This window comes from Gavia stellata, chromosome 17 (genome assembly GCF_030936135.1).
Source record: "Gavia stellata isolate bGavSte3 chromosome 17, bGavSte3.hap2, whole genome shotgun sequence".
Lineage (NCBI taxonomy): Eukaryota > Metazoa > Chordata > Aves > Gaviiformes > Gaviidae > Gavia > Gavia stellata.
In genome coordinates this window covers 14,392,302-14,413,403 of record NC_082610.1, presented here as the reverse complement: position 1 = coordinate 14,413,403, position 21,102 = coordinate 14,392,302, and the positions used below count along the sequence as shown (strand labels likewise).

At 39.9% G+C, this 21,102-nt stretch overlaps 1 protein-coding gene across 1 annotated transcript in view; it reads right to left on the bottom strand.

Annotated features, from left to right (window-relative positions):
• PDE3B (phosphodiesterase 3B) overlaps positions 1–18,884 on the bottom strand; it is an 88,954-nt gene extending 70,070 nt beyond the window's left edge. Inside the window, exon 1 of the mRNA XM_059825793.1 lies at positions 17,847–18,884. Within this exon, the coding sequence (XP_059681776.1) occupies positions 17,847–18,884 (1,038 nt within the window). The remainder of the gene's footprint in view (positions 1–17,846) is intronic.
• Between the last annotated feature and the right edge of the window lie 2,218 nt (positions 18,885–21,102).

Genomic DNA, 21,102 nt, shown 5'->3' with positions numbered 1-21,102 from the left:
GGGTGCAAAAATCATCACAATACGTAGAAGCATCAAAGCGGGACAGACATACTTCCTGACTCAGCATGAGAGGACTTACACATCTATATTCTAAAGTAATAGCTTTTCTCTACTACCATATTACATGTGTAGTCCTGTAGATGGAACCATGATGGATTGATGAGAGTCCAAGACTCATAAGGTGACTCACAAAAGTGTTGTTAGAGTTTTATAATGTTTTCATTTTACTTCACTCCAAAAATAATGAAGAATTTTCACATAAACACAACAGTATTAAAGCACTGTTTTACATGAGTGTCAAATACTCAGATATTAGGAAGAATCTGATTCACATGTGTGCTCTACCTGTTCATTCTGTTCTCACATATGAATGCGGTATGATTCTGTCTGTTACCACACAATCTTACAATTGTTTTTCAAAAGAACCCTCTGCCCCATTTACTGTACAAGTCTAACTTAGATATCTAAATTGCACCTTTCCATTCAAGGTCTTTGTGAAAACTTCGTGTATAATGTTATACCTTGTAAGCATGGTACCACACCTGACTGCAATGCTTAGTATCATACATTTTAAGTACCTGTTTGCCATATTTCAGCTACCCAATGTTGAAGCATTCTGTTCCTTTTACTTCAAGTAGACAAACACAGAATATACTGTTCACTCAAGACATAGAAAAAATATAGACACCTTTGGGTATGAGGGGATGCTATTTTGACCGATTTATTAGGAAGTTCTAACACATTCTTCACACTGCAATGCCATTAGTTCTCTTAAATCAGCACAACTTGGCATTGCCACAATAAAGGAGCAGTCCTGCCCTCACTCAGCTGCTCGTTCCCATCCCTGTGTCACTCCCTCTCTTACGTAGCAATAGCATTCATGCAGACATGTGGCAAGGAGCTACAAAAAGAACTGATTAGTTTTAACATGGGTTAGTTCCCCAATTTAGTTCACAGTGTAGTCTCACAAATGCTTGTGTCAGCACAAAGGAGGATGGTGCCAGGGCAGGAACGAGCAGACAGTGTTGGGAAGGACCACTCCTTTCAGTTGAAGTGACACAAAGCATTCAGGGAATTGGAACATTTGAGTAGAGGTTCAGATTAGAAAGGATATGTCCAAAGGTAAAAAAAAAAATAACTCCTTTTTTGCGACTACATAAAAGTTAATCTAAATTGGACATAATTCTTAGCATCAGAAAATTATCATGCTCTGACCCCAGAACTCAAAATTTTAATCAAGACTTGCACTGCAATTGTACCTCCCAGCCAACAAAAGCTGCTCTGTTGCACCACACATTTTAGTTAGTTCTGCTGCTGGTATTATCAGGGGGGGAAAAAAAAAAAAAAAAAAAAAAAAAAAGAGAGAAAAAAAAACCCAAACCCAAACCAAAAAAACACCAAAATGTGAAGGAACAATGAGGAAGGCTAGGGGGGAAAAAAAAAAAAAAAATATATATATATATATCAGAGACAAATACAAGAGTTCAACATTCCAAAATGTAAAAAAAAAAAAAACCAAACCACCAGACATCAAAAAACCCAAAGAAAAAAAAACAAGAGGGAGGTATAGAAAAGTTACTAATATTCCTATATCACTTGACCTTAAAAGCCATTGAAGTCTCGGCCTCCAATGTGCATCTTAGCAAAAGCATTTCCTCTAAACAGCTACAGTACACAGAGGACAACATTTTAAGTCAGAAATGTTTGTAAAATTACTATCCCAGAAGAAAACTGTAGTGGGATATGACGACTGAGGAAAAACCACCTGTAACTCTCATCTAAGGCAATGAAAAGGAGAAACAAGCTCTCCATTCCACAAGATTTTAGGGAACTGTTACATTCTATTGATTAATTAAGGACTCAAATTCTATGTGGATACCAACCACATTGAGAGAAAGCCTGACACTGAAGAAACTGGAAACAAGTTACTTACTTGGACACAGGCAATAAATAAACAGTGAAAAATCACAAAATAATAAAGGAAAACTTGTGACATGCCAGGAAAATTTAGAGATGGCTAAGGCATGCCTCTCTGTAATTCCCCCTAGCTTTTATCCTCCGAAAATTCAAAACAAACAAAGAAGGCCAATGACAGGTTTACTGCAGGCTGAAGTTATGATGTCCTATGGTGGAGCTGTAGATAAACTTCCTATTCAGAGGAAAGAGGGAGATTTTAATGTCAGGAGAAAGGGGGCAGTAAACAGAAGTAAGTCTACATCATTTCCTCTTTTGATCTTAATGATTATATGGAAACAAAAACCCATTACTGGCAAAGATGGTTTGAAAACAAGAAGACCTGGAAGAAAGTTATTAAAATTAGACAATGGGAATAATAATAGTATTTTTTAAAAGCCTGCCCATCCTAGGTGATTCTAATGATCATTTAGGAACATAACCGTATGATGAGAAAACAAAACAAGGAAAAAAACGCTTTGTGTTGCTCAGAAAAGCATTAAAATATTCCTGATGCACAAAACTATCCATGCAAGGTGATCTGACTGCTGGCCATTTTAGCTACATACATAAACAAACAACACACTTTCTTGATACGTTCAGTGGAATTTTCTACAAAATACTTCATAGCATAAGAGTTGCAAAGAATCTGATCTGTTTTCCTCAGTAAAAATCACAGTCGGAAGAAGATGGAAGAGACCTTAATCCCTTTTCTCTTTCATAGCCTGAAAGATTAAATAGCCAAGTAGTGTCCTACTAAGCTGTAGTTCCATTTGTTATTACAGACTTATCTTTTGAAACATGCATGTGTACCAGTCTGGCTGAGAATGTGACATTCAGGAAACAACAACTGAATGTTGTCAGCTCATAAAAGCACTTTGAAAATAGCTAACAAGTGCCAGAATGATTATTAAATTCAGATAATTAAACAATATTAAAAGTTATGCAGAAAAATAAGTATGGGATCATGTAACTTCTATCTCCTTCATTGACAGAAGACTGACAAGGCTTACAGGGCTAAAACACTAAATGAGGATAAAATAAAATATTACATATTTTTGATCTATTGCATAACTTGCAGGCATTGTCCTAAATAAACGGCAAAGTTACTGGACATACACTCATGGAACACAGTGGTGATCTGATGGCACAATAACCACCATTTTACTGTCAGGAATTGAAGAGATAAAGAAGATTTAGGACAAAATTCACAATTCAAAATTGAGATTTCCCACTCTTGCTTTGTTAACATCTACATTAGCTGTTTATTAATCATACAGCTTTAAATCCCAATACTCATTGACTTCAATGGTAAAACTTCATAACTTGCAATTCAGCTAATATGAATACATATCAAATAAAGCACATACCAAGCAGTGGCCATGTGCAACAATATGTGCTAGTGAGGTCGGACAAGTCAATCAAACAATTTTGAACTAGCAGCAAAACCAAGTTACTCTTCCTTTAGAATGGCAACCCAGTGCTTTAGCCACCTCCACCCACACACAATTTTTTTTTTTTTTTTTTTAAATAAAATAAAATTGGAGACAATCCCGTATGAAGATCCCAGGCCAGGTAGACAGTGATCACTGTTTGGAATGCAGCCCCAGTGACCAGCTAACCATAGATGACACTGGCCTACAGTGTGAAAAATGGGCTAAAAATATGGGCTGCTAGACTCTTAAAGACATGATAATCTATCACAAACATGCAGAAACAGAGATACTTAATCTTTCTAAGCCTTGAATACAAGGGTTTGGGGCAGGGAAGAACTGGGTTTGGAGTTTGGGTTTTTTTGGTTGGTTAGGGATTTTTGTTTTTTGGTGGGGTTAGGGAGGTTTGGTTCATTGGGGTTTTTCCCCCCCACCCTGCCCAAGAGCTTTGCCTATAGACTTCAGATACTAACACAGCTCTAACTGATGATCTGTCAAAGTTATTCTTTTAACAAGGATGAAAATGAGGGAGTTTTATATGGAAGAATTCTTCCAAAATAATTTGAAAACCCCAGTATTCAAACACTTAAAACATATTAACTTTTTAAGCTTCACACAAACACAGGAACAGAAGTGTATTCTGTATTAACCTCAACATTTTAACAGATTTAGCCTTTAACTATGTACTATAATACTCGTTTGTTAAAATCTACATTTATTTGTGTGTTTGCCTATATATAAAAAAAAAGTAAAAACACAGTGACAAACACTCTTGGTTTAACCTGTCGGTCACTGCATGATTTTTCCCTAAAAAATAACTAGCCATAAGGCGATACCCATACTAACAACATACATCAATATTAAATCAGTTACTGTGAATTTGTTTACAGTTTTTAAGTGAAATGCACAAGACATGATGATTTTCTGAGATAAAACACACACTGCTTTCAACACTAACTGGTTTATATTAGTGGCTAGGTAACCACTGGAAGTTACTGAATTTTAATCAACACAGGAAAAAAGTATTTAGAAAAAGAATCCCTTGCTTTAGAGGTTAAACCTCAGGGAGCATTAATTTTGAAAACTATGTTTTAATATGTAACACACACGAATGCTTCAGTATAATTGCTCGAAAAAGGCAGTGATATCCGAAACACTGGTGAAACTTGCGTAGTACTTAATTTTGGTAACTAGGGAAGATCATTTTCATACAGATCACAAAAATTTGATTGTATGTCTTTCAGAATCAAGAACAACTACAACGTTCTTTGGAGAGGTAGGCTGGAGAGTTTAAATAATTTTTCAATTTATCTGAAGTAGCACTTTGCAAATTCTCATGAGCGCCATAGCTGCAGTCACAACCGAACAGTTTGAGATGAAGCCAGTCTTTCCCTTTGTAACAGTCGAGTTCAGCTTGCAACACTATCAAAAATAAAAGAACTGTAAGCTAATTGCTGGCAAGTATGACGCAAGCGGTTTCCTAGGTAACAGCCCAAGTTGCTGAAGTGCCTGATCCAGCATTTCCTCATCTGTTTGCACTCACACCAGCAGTCTGACAATGTAGTCACTGCATCCTGTTTCACTCAGCAGCCAGCGAAACACACTGAGCTTAACCCTTGACTAACTCTTTACAGTTAACCTATCAGACCTGTAAATTAACTTTTACAGCAGTTTTGTGCATGCATTTTTAATTTTCTCACACCTTTGCAGTAGCTGTCTACACTGCGTTTTCTTTTTAATTGAGAAGGAAAACACGAGAAAGAAAACATCATCTAAAATAAAAAAATACGTCAGAGATACTTTTAATTTGCATTTGCACTACTGAAAGTTTCTGCCACAAATTAAGTTTAAAAAAAATTAGTCACCCGCAGATTTTACATAAAACATCAAATTATCTGTATCTCTGATTCTAACTTTATAATTCCAGAATTTTCCTTTATTTTTTTTTATACCCAAAGTAAATTAGATACAAACATCAAGATCTATGAAACTACTTCACATTCACTTCAAATAGATGTGTATTCATATATCAGTAGGAAGCATGTTTTAAAAAAGTATCACAAAAGAGTTGCTGTGTACACCAAGGAAAACAAAAATCACATTTTGATCTAAAAAAATGTAGAGAGCATAGATCTCAGTGAGCTATCGTTCAGGGGAATTGCAGATTCTAGAGCAAATAAGAAAATCAAATACATTAATAAAAAATGCAAATATTGGCCTTTCTGACAATATACTGCACACACAAAAAAAAGGATAATTTTAGGGTTTATCTTTAAATGTGAGTTTGGTCATTTCAGGACGTGAATAAACATGAAACAAACTATTTCCAGCCAGAGCTTTTATGTGCTGACATCGGTACTTATTTGGTGTAAAATATAACTGTTTTTCTGTACTATGGAGTAGTTGCGGGACACAAAGAAAGCAAAAAGGCAAGATAAAAGTAACATTTTTTGATTAACACTTCTGGGCAACGTTTCCCCAAGGCAAAATGCACATGAAATTTACTGCTGAAAAAAAAGTCTCCCACCTTCACTGACTGACCTACCCAGTGCAATTTTAAGTGGGAAATCCCCTAAAGCATTCTGAAATAGACAGATGACAGCTAGCCAGAACAACCTGTCACGGCAGCTTCCTGACCGCTAAAGAGGGTGAAGGTGCAGGGAGGAGGCGACGTTAGGGACTTTTCACTATTTCTTTCACAAAAACTTAGTCACTCAGGAGGCGAGGTTCATATCAAGTTAGAACCGCTCTAAAAGGAGGTCTAAAACAGTCCTGATTTTCCAGTAACTGGAAGTCTCATCCTTTCAAATACATCACGGATTCTCCAGCTTCTTGGGAGGCCTTCTTGCTCAAATCTAGTTTCATAACTTATCCATATTCCAAAACAAAAACCACGAAGTGTTAGGCCAAGAAGCCCACGGGTACAGACAAATGAGCGGCCTGAAATAAAACTTCGAAGAACAGTATGCAGGTATGCACTGGCAACTATACTTATCTAGAAAGTAAGAAACAGAAAAGGGCTACCATGTTTACATGATATCAATGTTCTGGCTTAATCAGCAATTAACTACTTGTTAGCACCTCAGTGATGTTTTTCTTTAAATGTAGATGTTTCCATCAGCAGACTTTTCTACTCTATAGTATAGTTTTCCTCTGCATCACTTCCTAGATTCTTCCCATACACCTGCATTTCTTTTCATTCTGACGTTGCAGTACGCACATAGTAGGTAGGAAGGCAGAAGAAAAAAAGAAAGAAATGTTTTCTTCACCAATAGACAATTTTCCTCAATTGAATGGAAAGCCAGCTCAGAAAAATATAAAGGAAGTAGTCTGGTATGTGATTATGGAAATTCCAGAAAGAGATCAAGAAGTTTCAGGGATGAAGAGGCAACGATAGGCAGAAAACCTGTGATGACACAAGGCATGCTGAGGAACCCGAATATCCCTGTAGGGGAAGGAAGCAAACCAGCACACGCTAGCGAGCCTCTTGTTGCAGGGTTATGCTGGGATACAAAAGATTCCCACCCCAACCCTACTCAACAATGGATCAAGAAACCCTGAGAAAAATAATGAGCCACATGACAGCTTTAGGTTATGGGATTCAAGGTTCAGACAGGTTCTCCAAAACCATGACATAAAATGGCTGCTGAGGACATAAAATGGGGTTTTAGATGCCTGGATTAGAACCAAGCGGAGGAACATCCACATACAAGTTCTGTCAGAGGGCACTAAAAAATACTTATATCTAAATAAGAACATAGGCACCAAATGACTTAACCATTTCAGTTATGTAATTGATGTATAATAAGACCATTTTGCATAGAAGGTTAGCCTCTACAAAGGCTTGGAAGTCTATCCAAATACTAACGATGTAGTACTTTTGCAATACTCAGAACTGTTATCCGCCTTGTAACAATCCACCAACTACAGAATCCACCATCACAATACACAGTTTTTATCCAGCTCTGCCTCCTGCTATACTCTGACTGGGACACGAGAAGAAAAATACAGCTCTGCCTACCAAGCTAGATAACCTCCCAAATGACACTCATGACAAGACAGATGCAGGGAACTCGCTGTTCTTTATGACTCTGGCTTTTCTTGGCTTACCCCTCTTGCTGAAATCTGCAGGGCTACCACTGCAGAACATCTCAGTAAGTGAAGCAGAGCTGATGGGAAGAAAAAGACGTTCCCTATTATCATTAGTCAGCCAGCTACTCCTGCTAGAACTACAGAACTTGAGCCAAAACTACTTCTATTTCTCCCTCCTCACTTGCTTATAATAGGAAAGATGCAAAACATAAACAAGATGGCTAAAGGCTTAGTCTTGTCAAAAAAACCAAAACAAAACGAACAAAAAACAAAAAAAAACAACCTAGAAAACCTTTGTCCCCTCTATCCAGGAAATAAACAGAGGATTGTTATCAGCTTTGAAACTACCAAAGACATACAGATTCTCTTTGGGCAGCGAAGAATAAGTTCTTAACTACAAAAGCCTACATATTAAGAGCTCAGATCTTACAAATAAATTTGCAGTTATGCTTACAGAGAATGAAGGAGGTGAGTAAGCACCTTCCATCTAACTTGCAGAAATAAAACAACAAAATTTTAAAAACAAAGAACTTTACAATATTGTATAGTATCAAGGTAAAGGATAAGGTCTGTATGAGTATGTCAAAAATAAATGTACGCGCCTTTTCAAATTCAGTCCACTTTTGTATCATTTTTCGATAATGGAAATTTACATGGTACTGAAGTAAGGGATTCTAGAAATATTTTTATGCTGTAAATGCAGAGAAATATTTAATTATTCTATTTCATAAATTATATGTTACCAAATGTCTACACATTTTTTTAAACAATAATTCGATTGCTAGGTTTCTAAAAAAGTAAAATGTTTTCAGTGAGAACATTTTTATGTCTTTGCTGAAACAGACTTGTAATTTTGGACCAAATTATGTTACTGATCTTGTAACATGTAGAAAGAGAAAGAACACACTGGTAGGAAGAGGTGTTAAAATCATTGTAAAATTAAAAACAACTAAGGACAGGGAAAGAGAAAGAAAAATGACATTTCAAAAAAAGATAAGCAAGTAAGCAATTTACTATTGAATGTTAATCTCCTGAGAAATTATTTTTCTTGTACTTTCAAGGCCCAAATAATTAAAAATAAAGATGTGCCTTCCAAAGGCACACTGATCCTGTCCATCACCAGACAGGTTAAAAGAATGTAACTTTAAGAAGGTATTCATTTGAGATTGTTAACACTTGCTACTAGAGAGCTAAAGTCATAAATTACATTAAACCCTGGAATTTTTAAACAAGTAAGGACTATAATCTCAATGCTTAAACACTGTAAAACACATATTCTTTTCCACTTGAAAGCTTAAGTGCTCTGCTGACTCTAGGGAGCTCCCTACTAGACTAAGTGTTAAGGCAAGTATAGAAGACTTACAAATCTTTAGCAATGAGATTTTTAACAGCAACTAGTCTCATACAAGGAAAGTTACATAAGACTAACTATGTACCTTTATAGGTCTGTTATTAAAGCTGTATTGACTTTTGCAGTTAATCCCAAAATGGTATCTCTTTATCACATGAAACACAGTTTGAATCTTTTCTAAAGTTGTAAGATACTTTCCTGAACAAGATATCAATTTCATATTTACGGATATAACATCAGTTTCTAAATGAATTTGTCCTGAAATTTTATCCTTAACTGTCTTAATAATGGGTTACACAAAATTCATATGTAAGCACAGAGTTTTACTTAGTTTTAACAAGATTGTTTGAAGCTTAGGGTTTAACTAGTTTTGATTTTTATTCTTCATATAAAAAAATTGTTATCCTTCACACATAGACTGAAGTACTATTTTCTTCTTCAGAACATTCTACAGCTGTCTCCGATATGACGGTCATTGTCCCAGAAGGTTTGAAAACAGGCCACCCTTACAAGCAATAGCCAGCATCTGCCTCTGCTCATCTACTCCCGTCTTCTTATTTTCATCTTGACATCATAGAAAATCACTTGCAAATCTATTATTTTCAAGCTTCTTTAAAAATTCTTTGGCATACAACAAACGGGTTGCCAGTTATGAAAAATAAATTAATTAAAAGCAATGACAAAAAAGCCTAGTCATTAACACAAAAGCTGTTCCAAAATCTTCTTTCTTAATAAAACTTGTTCAACCAGAAACTCCAAATAGAAGGAAAACTTAGATTTTCAATATCACCATGGCATGGAAACATTCTGCTATGGTGAATAAAAAGCAGCAAGAATCTCTGATACAGATTCTAATTAATGCTTTCCTATAACTACATAAAAGTAAGTTGAGATACTTTCAATGCCTTGCCATAACAGCACAAAGCTGTTATTTACATCATGGTAATCACTCATTTTGACTTCAGATAGACATACTACATTTTGTTAATCACTGGAAAGATCCTACCTAATATTCCTTAGCTTTTTACTAGTAAAAATAACCAAAAAAACCTGACTAGAAGATGCCTAGTTAAACATCTGTGTGCATAATCAACTGAAATTCTCTCATTGCAAGTTTCATTTGAAATTTACTTTGTAGGCATGCTTCAGTGATCCCCAAACGGATACCATGCTGCCCCGAAAATGCTGTTAGCTAAAACAAGGACAAAAGGAGGACACATACAGGGTGGACAACACAAGCTCGCTTGTGTTTTCTAGTTAAGACATGAAATACACTGCCCTATCACATACTAACATGTTGGGAAGAACCAAGCCCCTATCATAATGAATGTATGTGTTTATTTACTCCAGTCTATAAGCAGCAATACACAGTAGGTACACCTGTGTTTCAGTGCACTTTTGTATGGACAATCTCAATGGAAACAGGATAACACAGATCAACATTCATCTTTCCCTGAGCAAAATACAGCCTGCTTCTCGCAGATCCAGCGAGTCAAGAGGAAAACCGTGCTAGTGTGCTTTTATTTCTTCCAGTCCAAGCCAATTCCTTCAGGGCAGTGCCAGACCTGATGGTGTTTCACAGGCACAGCAGGATCTAAACTTTTGCTGTCTGCTAGTGACAGCTTCAGGTTTCAACACAAACTTCCCTCCCCTACTACCCACACATAAGACTATAACTGCTTGTATCTACAAAAATGCAGTTTAAATTAACTGAAATACAATTTTGTATTATGTAATGAGGATAATTTAAGAGAGTGAGAATGTGTGGGGTACTACAGAATTGCAAGAGCGGGTATCAAAGAGCCTGTGAGTGCATTTACACATTACACTGTCTGGGTGGCAAACCAAATGAAATGAAGGTTAGTGTGGACGTTAATCAAGACAATAATTACTTAAGACTTCCTTCAAATACATACCTTTCTTTTTAAAGTTAGCATCATTAAATGACACACATGACATTGAATTTTATTAACTACTGATGATGTCCTATAAATACAGAGATCAATCCCTGCCTTGGAGAAAGCTCACAAAAAGTCAGTTCACACCTATCCTTTCCCAGGTTACAAGCCCAGCTCAGAGGCCATCCACTTCTGTAAAGCATACACACTGTTAGGTTCCTTAGCCACCATACATCTCTCCCAAAGAAAATAAACACTAATCCTCAGATTATCAGTCATCAAATGTTGAAAAAACAGTAGGTGTATCAGCAATTTGTGTGAAAGAATAGAAACTGTTCTGGAGAGCCTAAAGTACTAGAAAAACTCACTGATACCTGTTCTGAAAAAAAACCTGTCTTCTTATCCTATATTAATAACTTAGAGTACCCAGAAATTTAGTCTTCTTTTAAGAGAATCTACTAGATGGAAGGAACAAAACTATATTCCTGAAGTGGCAAACAGGTATCACACAACAGTGCCTAGGAGAAAAAAAAAAAAAAAACAAACCACAAACCAACATTAAAAACCCCCAGAAAATAAGTTATGATTGAATCTGTAATATTAAACTGACTCTAAGAAAAATAAAAAGACCCTAAATGTAAATACAGGCCTTTAATTTTAGGTCACATTGGAACAAAAATCATGCTAAAGTTGCGGACAGTGAGCCTAGTATAAGAACACCTTTTTTAGCTTCTAGTTTAGCTCCTATCCTGTTAAAAGGGTTTAACCTAATCAAAAGTAAATGTAACATGACCAATAATGAAGGTTAAAAGAGGCATGCTAATACCATAGTGCCTATGCAGGGAGTTATAGTTAAGCTGTTATTTCAATAAAACTGATAAAACTTCCCTCTGCAAACCTTAAGTTTCACACACTTTCAGAAGAGTTTATTCTATATTATAAACTTTGCTGATAAAACTGTACTGACAATAGACAGAAACAAGCAGATGTGACACAGGCTTGCTGTATCACCGCTTAACAGTGGTACAGTTCCTCTGGGGTAGGGGAGCAACACTGGCTGGTTTGGGCATACTAAAAATACTCACCCCAAATTAAACCCCATGTATATTTCTCAATTACTATTACCAGCATGGATATAGCTAAATCAACGTACCTATATTGCTTAATTCATACCAAAAAGCCTGGAATGTTCCTCATAAAAGAGGGAAGATCTGTCAAAACCTAATCCAAAGCACCCAAATACAGCTTCACGTGGTACATTTTCTATAGTAACTTGAATAGCTTAAAAGTAGTAAATTATATAGGAAAAAGATCATTTTAACATTCCATAAAACAAACTTTTATTTATCAAATTAACAACAAAAGGAACATTTGCTGCAAATGTGCCTTTAACTTAGTGAAGGTATTTGTGTTTGCATAAAGGAACATTAAGGCTGGCAACTCAGTACTGGGTAACAAAACTTGTCAGGATTACTATTCAATCAGTCATTTAATTGGAAATATGTCAGCTTTTTCCACACCTCCTGCACAAAGTGAGGTAGCACTGGTAGTCATGAATGTTCTGCATAGCAGCACTGGTTTTCATAAATATTGAACTCTCAAACAAATAGAGGGATATAAAAAAATTACTTGGATATCTGTGCCCCATTCTGTCCCTCTCCCAGTAAATTTGCACTTGTTTCAAAGGAACATGCTACCTATAAAAGCTATGAAAAAGTAGGTATGGCCCACCACATCAAAACTTACTCCTGGTCACCAGCTGCCTGTATTTCTATGAATTACATCCTTTTCCAAAGCTGTATGATCCATTTGCAAATATAAAACTGCTCCGGAAACTATAATTTTATTTCATCAGTCATACATAGTTATGCTGCCTCTAGTTCCTAGAACACTTCATTTGGTCACACTCACCGATAAGGCCATTCACTTAACTGGTCTTCCTTAAGGACAGATCTCTCGGATCTGTTTCTGTCACACTTCCCCTTCCCAAATACCATCATCTGTAACCATTACTTGTTACCCTGTGAACTCTAATTTATTAGCATCCGTGGTTCCTGTCTGTTTAGAAGTCAATCACCCAGTTCTTAGAACCTTCTCTCCTAGCTTCCTCCATTTCTTTCCTATTGGCACTCTGGTCACTCCTGTAATATGCCAGCCTCACCTTCCTCCAGATTTCTCCAGCATTTCCACAGCAGTTGTCTTTGACCTCCTTCCTTTCCCTTTTTACATTTTCTTTCCAGGAAACCACACCTGCAGAAACAGTCAACCCCCTTTGCTACACTGACGACTTACAGACATGTTTCCCTGCTTTTAGCATACTTTTTCTGTCCAGAACATGAGCTGCCATCCAGCCCTGGATATCTAAAAACCAGCTTAAGGTAAAACTTAGCTAACACAGCTCTTAACTGCACTCAGTCACCCTAACAGCATTCTTTGTCATTCTCTGTGAACCACTGTATGGTCCTGGTGGTCGCTTTGCCAGAGGATACCATCTTAAACTCTGACCTGTCTACAGGTCTCTATTAGCAGACCATGCTCAAATTTTCCTTTCTTTCTGGTATGATATTTCAAGAATATAACTTTATAAAACAAAAAAGAAGAAAGAAAGAAGAAAAAAGGATGCAACTCTTACCAAGAGTCTTCCCATTTCACATTTCATCTAGCACAAAATATTTTGTCAAGGTCAGAGAGAACCAGACAGAAACAATATAATCCTACTCATCTGAAATATGGTTGCAAAAACAATTTTCCAAGACTATTGTTTTCACCATGTAATCCTTCTCTTTGTTTATTCCCCACACTCACTCAATTGCATCCCATTGAAATTGATTACATTCACAGCTCAACACACCCACAATTCTACCTTGATTTTCCTCATAAGACAAACAATAAAAACCCAAGAGATATGAAGATTCTGTTAACAACAGAAACAAATCTTGACATGCAGGTACACTTGTGATAACAGTCATTGTAATCATTAGGGGAAAACTTAAAATTTCAAAGAGCTAGTTTGTCAAATACATAGCAAGGAGAGTTACATTTTATGTTACTGACTGCAATCAACAGGTAAAGGCTCACATGTTTCTAGGCTGCAAACAGTATCCAAATTTAACAATTTTAAGACACTGTAAAATACATATTGACAGCTTCTGCGCTAGAAAGTTTATACCCTGAGTACTTAAGGACAAATTATAATTTGTTTCACAAATAGGTAACAGACACAGATATAACTTGTCTAAGCAAATAAGGAACTGCATTAATTTCAAGTTACATAAATATTTTAAACTTTTGAAATTGAGTCCTGATCTTCCTAAGGTAACGCATCAAAGGTATGAGATAGCTTGGAACAGAAACTAGGGAGCAGTGGCACTCAATCCAACAACCTAACAATTCTTCCTGTAATTAACAGAGTGCAACATGAAAGCAGTCTTTATCTATGAAATATACCAGTCTTCCTATGTGTTTGAACCTAGTCAGGTAGCTAGGAAGAGTATCATCTCTGTTTGCAGACTGTTTTGGACACATAGCCTGTATATTTATTTAGGAACACCTATTCTTTACTCAAGGAAAAATAATAATTTTAGAAATCACATATTCTTTCTGGATTCTGAGAAGTTCCTATGTATGAGTTCCTACACATAGTTATTTGCTCTCATATACATGTTCACCATCATGTTAAAATAAAAAAAAAAAAGGTTTACTACAGTATTTTTCAGGACATAGAGTGTTTATAAGACCTGCAATACTAACAAGCACCTTTTAGATTCCCAGTTCTGATTTGGCTTTCATGGGGCAGGGGGGGGGGGGGGGGGGGGGGGGGCGCGGGGAAGGGTTAAGTGCTAACTGTGCAACAGTCTATGAAGATAAACCCTTTGAATACCAGTAGCGGTAGGTACAGGTAGCAGATTAGCATCCAATTAATACATGCAATGAAAACATCATCTACACAAAATTTGTAATACCAATCAATACTGCAGTCATACTGCTAATAAGCAATTCCTCTCTAGGTCCAAGATAAATACTGAAGTAAGAATACAAAAAGCCTGTTTACTGCTAAAATCATATGAATTTCTGTGAGCAGAAGTGTTAATATAGTAGAGTTCAGAAAAGACATTGCATTTGCATATTTTTTCACCTTAACATTAGTCATATTGCTTCCTTCTATGTGTATTTATATTTTGATAATGACATTTAAGTATACTCACATAAAAAATTAAGGCTATAATCTATTCAAGACTCTTTTCCTTTCATCTCAAACTACATTACTAGCTGTATGTACTGCAGAAAAGCCACACATAGCACAAATTTGTAGACTTTGGTGGCTGAAGTATGGACACTCATATAAAAGAGAAGAATAAAGGTAATTAGTTTTAATCAACCTTCCAGCATTATAGTTGCCATACCTGTTCAAGTACAGAAAGCAATAATCTAAATATTTGTCATACAGATTGCTCAAATTAGAAAGCATTTACAGGGTTGTGCTGACAGGGCCTCTTTCCACTTCTACCCCAAAAAACAGGGATAGCTCCACCCGATTCCAGGGTGCACACACTACTGGTTGTACATGCCCGTTCCCCCCACACACACTCCATGCACACAGACCTCTTAGAATTTTTGGCTTGAGCTTATTAATGAAAAAACCAGTCAACTCAATATAATTATTTTCTCATGTATTTAACTAGACAGAGAGTTGGGCATAATTTCAAATCAACAAGTAACAGAAAAATTAAGGTCAATACTAGCATTCCCTATTTTACTCAAAAAGTAGCTAAAATCTACATCTGCCTTTTTTTGTTCTTATGCACCCCTGCTTGCAGTGGTTCATACAAACCTCTACATACAAGAGGTTCATAACAATCTTGCAAAACACATCTAATAGGATCACAATAGCAACTTCGCTCTCATTCATCAAAGTATCCCTGTCATGGTGGACCTGCAACACATTCCTTATACTCCACTGATCTTCCTAACAATGCTCATTAAACTCGCTGTCTTAGAATATTAATATTGGAAAAGAATCATTGTAATATTTTATAAAGATCTGCAAAACATGCAGTCAGTCCTTAAAGAAATTTCACATAATAAATGCTCTCTGAAAAGCATTAAGTGCATACACTCCTTCTGTTTCAAGGAAGCAATACAAAAACCTCATAGTGTTTATTCAAATAAAGTCACACATTATAGGCTTACTTCTCCCCACCGCCCCCGCCCAAACAATTGACGTTTTATCAGCTCTACAATGTCTGATCTCTCTCCAAGTCAGACAGGAGATCAGAGGATTTAACCTGCGTTATGCTTATAAAATCACATATAAAATACTGCACAGAACATATATCTCTGAATCCCATTTAAACTGTGCTTAATAAAGCACAAATATTTATTGTAAAGCATAATAGACTATTAGGAAAATAAAGATCCTCAGATCTCTTTGTTGTTGCTGTTCACTTCTAGTGATAACAAAGATATCAAATTCTGGAAGTCTACCAAACAGTTACATTTTATTATGAACACGTATGATTTAAGTACTGCCAATAAATTTTACGTATTTAGTTATGGTTGACATTTATGATGTTACTTAAAGAATAATAAATGCCTTAACTTGAAATACGCGCATGCTTTTAGGAAGTGAGCCGAATATCAAAGGAAGCATTTAGTCACTTGCACAACAACAAATATCTTGTATCATCTAGAAAGGTTAATGAAACCACATTTTCTGAGGTTTTTGTACTGCAGACAAATGTGACAGAAAAAGAGAGCATTTACTGTCCAGAAGGGAGCAGAGAAAGTAAATTATTATGTAATATTGCCTACATATCTTAACTGCTAGTACAATATTTTAATGTTTACTTCATAGTATACATTAGATAATTTGAAACTTATTGAATGAGTTATTTCTGAAGCCTGTTACAGCATACTTGCATTTTAAGCTTTTATGCAGAAACAATTACCGTTGTATTATTCTATTGTGCAAATACAGGAAAAGAAATGGTCGAAAACTACTCCACCGTTTCAGGTTCACCTCGTATTTCCTCAGACCTATTTCACAGTCAATCACAAGTGCATTATGGAACAGATGTCAAAGCAAAATTAGAACATTTCCTTTAGTATCCATGAATTTCAGACACAACAGTAGTAGATGGGGGATTCTGCAGCAACAATCACTTCCCAGAAACTGTTCACTTGCACGTTTATTAAATACACTCCCCCTATTTTCCCTCCTATTACGGGCTGATAATCCACTTGCCGCAGCCTCAGGCCAGTTCCACCGGCAACACAACTCGATGTTCCTGCAGTTCACGTGCAAGTTCCCAAATAAAAACAAACTCCCCCCCACGGGGGTTTGCGCTACAAAAAACAAGACTCATTGAAAAGTTTTCCGGGAGGTAGAAACCAACAGAGTTCCATTCAAGAAAACTGAGCGTTTCGGGCATCCCTCCAGACTCTACTGAACAGCTCTCTCTTCAGTAAAAAGAAGTTTCTTAAATCCCATCAGCCCAAACCTAATGTTAACTTACGTGGAGCGAGGAAGAGAGGCTGAGAGGGAGAAACAAGAGACAGTGATCTGCAAGACAGAAGGACAGCTGCCACTCAAACAGCGCCAACAGTTGATAAATAATATCTCTCAAAACCTGCTATTTCTTTAGCACTTGGCAATCATTTTGTCGATAGAAAGCGGTAAGAACCTGAAGTGCTGAGCAGCTAGAAAGCTGTGGTTTCTTTCTCTCGTAAAGTCTGCCAGAAGCGGAGGAGGTGGTGGGCTTTGGAAAAGTAACAATCAAAATAACAAGGTAGCTGATAGCGGAAGACGTTTGGTTTGGGGTTTTGTTTTAATCAATAAGAACTACTTTTTAATATTTAAGATCGTATGAAAAGCGAGCGAGCCTTCTGTCCTATAGCAAATACATTATTACGATCTAGCTTCTATGCAGACATAAAGGATTATATCGATTCTGCAAAACCGAGTTGAGAAACCCGCTAAGAGACTAACATTTTCCTCCATTCCTCTAACAGGAGTTTGACAGTTAGCAGACATCCAGCACAGACATATACAGCAGTTAGGAAAAGCGAGTGGCGCTCATTCCTCAGAAAGTTTCTCCCTCCAGTTTCGGAGAAACCTACCTGCTCTCTCGAAATGCAAGGCAGCGAGGGTCTCCTAAACATTTTGTAGCTGCCATAGTAGCTGGCCGAAGTTTCCCCTAAGGATACGCAGCTAGATCTCCTCCTGGGTCTGATCACAGGCACTTTTTCCTCCACGCTGGGGAGCCGTGGGCGGTGATGATGCTGGTGGTGCGCTCCTCGGCTCTGAGCCGAGAAGATGCCGTGCTCCCCGCCACAGAGTGCCAGGAGGCAGCCTGCCACCCCGACCGAGCCGGCCAGCAGCGGTCTGAGGGCTGGGGGGAGCGAGTGAAGGCTGGTGAGCGACACCAGCCACACCAGGCTGGAGAAGACCAAGACGAGGAGGCTCCGGCGCAACTTCAGGGAGCTCTGCAGCAGGGTCAGAGCTGCCACCGAGCCCAGCACTGTCAGGAGCCTGCCGAGGACCATCTGCGGCTCGGCGGGGGGCTGGGGCTCCTCTTCGTGCCCCTCCGCGGGCAGCAGCCACTGCAGCGCCACGAAGTCCCCCGAGTAGCAGCACACGGGAAGCGCCAGCAGCCACCAGCGGGTCGTGCCGCCGCCGTGCCCCCCGCGCCTGCCGCCGGCCAGGTAGCAGGTGAGGAAGAAGAAGGCACAGGCGATGCTGAAGAGCGGGCTGAGGCAGCGGGACAGGCACAGCAAGGCATGCAGCGGCCGGGGGCTCCGCCAGCTGCTGGCGTCCTGCTGGCCCCCGGCGCTGCCCCGGCCGTGAAAGGCCAGGAGGGAGAGGACAACGGCGGCCAGGGCGCCCAGGCTGAGCAGAGCCCGGGAGGAGGAGGAGGAGGAGGAGGCGGCGGCAGGGAACAGCAGCAGAGAGAGGAAGCTCTTCGGGGGGTCCTGCCTCAGGGGGGTCGCGCAGCTCTTCACGTAGCCGTTCCGCAGGCTCTCCGGGCTGCTGCCGCTGCCGGGGAGCGCCAGGGGGGCAGCCGCCCCGCCGCCGTCCGGCTGCTGGCAGTGCTGCGGGGGTTTGCTCGGTCCGTGGTGGGAGGCGGCCGCGGCGGCGGCTTCTCTCTCTTCCCTCATGGTGGTCGGGGACGCGGGAGGGGGGGAGGACGGGGGAGAGGCGCGGGTCGCCCTAGCTCCGGCCCGGCCGCGCCTCCCTCATCTCCTCAGGAGAAAGGCGCCGGGCCGAGCCGCCGCTTCTCCTCCGCGGGCAGCGGCGTCCGCAGCATGGTGGGTAAAGACGGGAAAGAGAGAAAAGGTAAAAGTCTCGCTCGCTCGTTCGCTTTCCCCGAGCGGATCCAGCGGCAGGGACTCGCTGCCGCCTCCCAGCGCTCACCGGCGGCAGCGGCCGCTGGCGAAGCCCCGGCGGGGGTGGGAGTGAGGCGAGGAACAGCCGGCGGCCCGCCCGCCCGCCCGTCCGCCTCACTTCACGCCGCTGCACACGGCGCGCGCGGAAGCCCCTGCGGCGGCACGCGCCCCGGGAGCGGTTGCGCGCTAACTGCCACGCGCTAACGGCAGCACGGTAGCGGGGGCGGGGGGGGGGAGGCGCGCTCGCGCTCCACGCCCGGCGCGAGCCGCCGGCTCCTTCCCGCCGCCCGCGCGGGCGGGAGGGCGCCCCGTGCCCGGCGGCTGCCTGCCCTGAGGTGATAGGCGGGGCCCCGGTCCCCCCGGAGCGGCTCCCGCCGCAGCCCGCGGAGGAGTCCCGCGGCGCCCTCCGTGCGCTTTGAGGAGATCCTTTAAAAAACACGTACGTCCCGCGCGGCGGCCAGCCGCCCCCACGGGCGAGCGCGGGGCGAGCGGGCCCGGCCCCCGCCGGCCTGGACGGCCGCGCACCGCCCTCGGCAGCGCGCCGCAGCTGCGGGAGGGGACGTCTGGTGAAGCGGTGTAGGGGCGGGAAGGCTGAGCTGCTTGAACTTCTTTTCTTCCCCTTGCCCTTCTGTTCTGAGGTACCACGGGAAAGTTGCTACACGGGCTTTAAAGCGCAGAGGGAGAGAGTATCGAAGTGTGCTCTCTTTTGGTTTTTAACACCTGAAAAGTAAGTATGGATTAGAGTAATTGCCTACGCCTTTTTCAGCCGTTGTTAACTAAGTTACAGATCAGACCGCGTTGCTCGACCAGGTCTGATTATTTGCACAGCTAATCCCTTTGGAATGGATCAAAACAATAATTCTGGGCCAGACTATGGAAAGTGTTTAGACTGCTGTAAGGGAAAACAGGCAGCTAATGGGATTGCGAGCAATGCCTTTGCTCATTCATCCTGTTTGTTTGTTTTTGGAAGAGCAACTGCTTAGCACGTTTGAAATTGATTATAACTCTCTGCACCTTTACCTCGTTACTTAAAGTAAGTGTCCTTTGAGCCATGTTTCCACAACATATTGTACCGCTTTACTTAAATGGGTTTAGAAACCAGATCAGGTAAGCCAGCGATTGCACTTTTTGCTTATTGAAACAAGGAATTCGTGAAATGACTTGGTGCCGTTGTGCGTGATTTGCTACATTTGGATAGCACTCGAGTAGCAGTTGCTCTGGGGAAGCGGTGGTGCAGCAGGAAGTGCTGCCGCAGGATGCGGGCCTAAACGTTGCCAATATGCAGAAATCATCCAGCACGATTCCTGACAGAAAATACAATATGCAGTGACAGGCAAAGTATCTTCTCTACATAAGAAGATGGAAATAAGTGATGATTTGCTTTTCAAAAGGCAGATCAAATAGATAGAACTTGAATACCATTGTACACCTTCCTCTGTAAGAAATACTCCTACACTCTTCCCCCAAAAAAAGAAATTCTGTCCTGGCTTGGTACACTTCGTACCAATATGATGGTACAGAATGCTTGTTAAAAAGTTTTCAAAAGAGAAAGCGTGAAGTTCCTTTGGGGGTTATATTCTTACATTACCTTTTATTCATATGTTATCGACATCAACTGGGCCACAATCAAGCGTATACGTAAATGTTTTCAAGGCTGAGATGTTTCTTGCTATTATGTATATCCTTTATTTTCCAATTGAATCCAGCTATAAATACATGCATTTCAGAAATAATTAGATAGTGTAGTCTTCATTAAAATACCATATTTGAGTGTATATGACTGTAGCAGTGGACACTAGAAAGTGCCTAAGGAAGAGTATAGAGATAGGACATCATATGATCCCTTAATAGCCTGAATGCAACCATCTGTGGCTTTAGCACTTTCTGAATCAGAAATGGTGTCTTATTTTTAACAGTTGTCAGTAGATTTTTATTCCACAAATTTGCTTGATTTTTTTTTTTTTAAGTCCACATAGGCTTTTGGCATCTG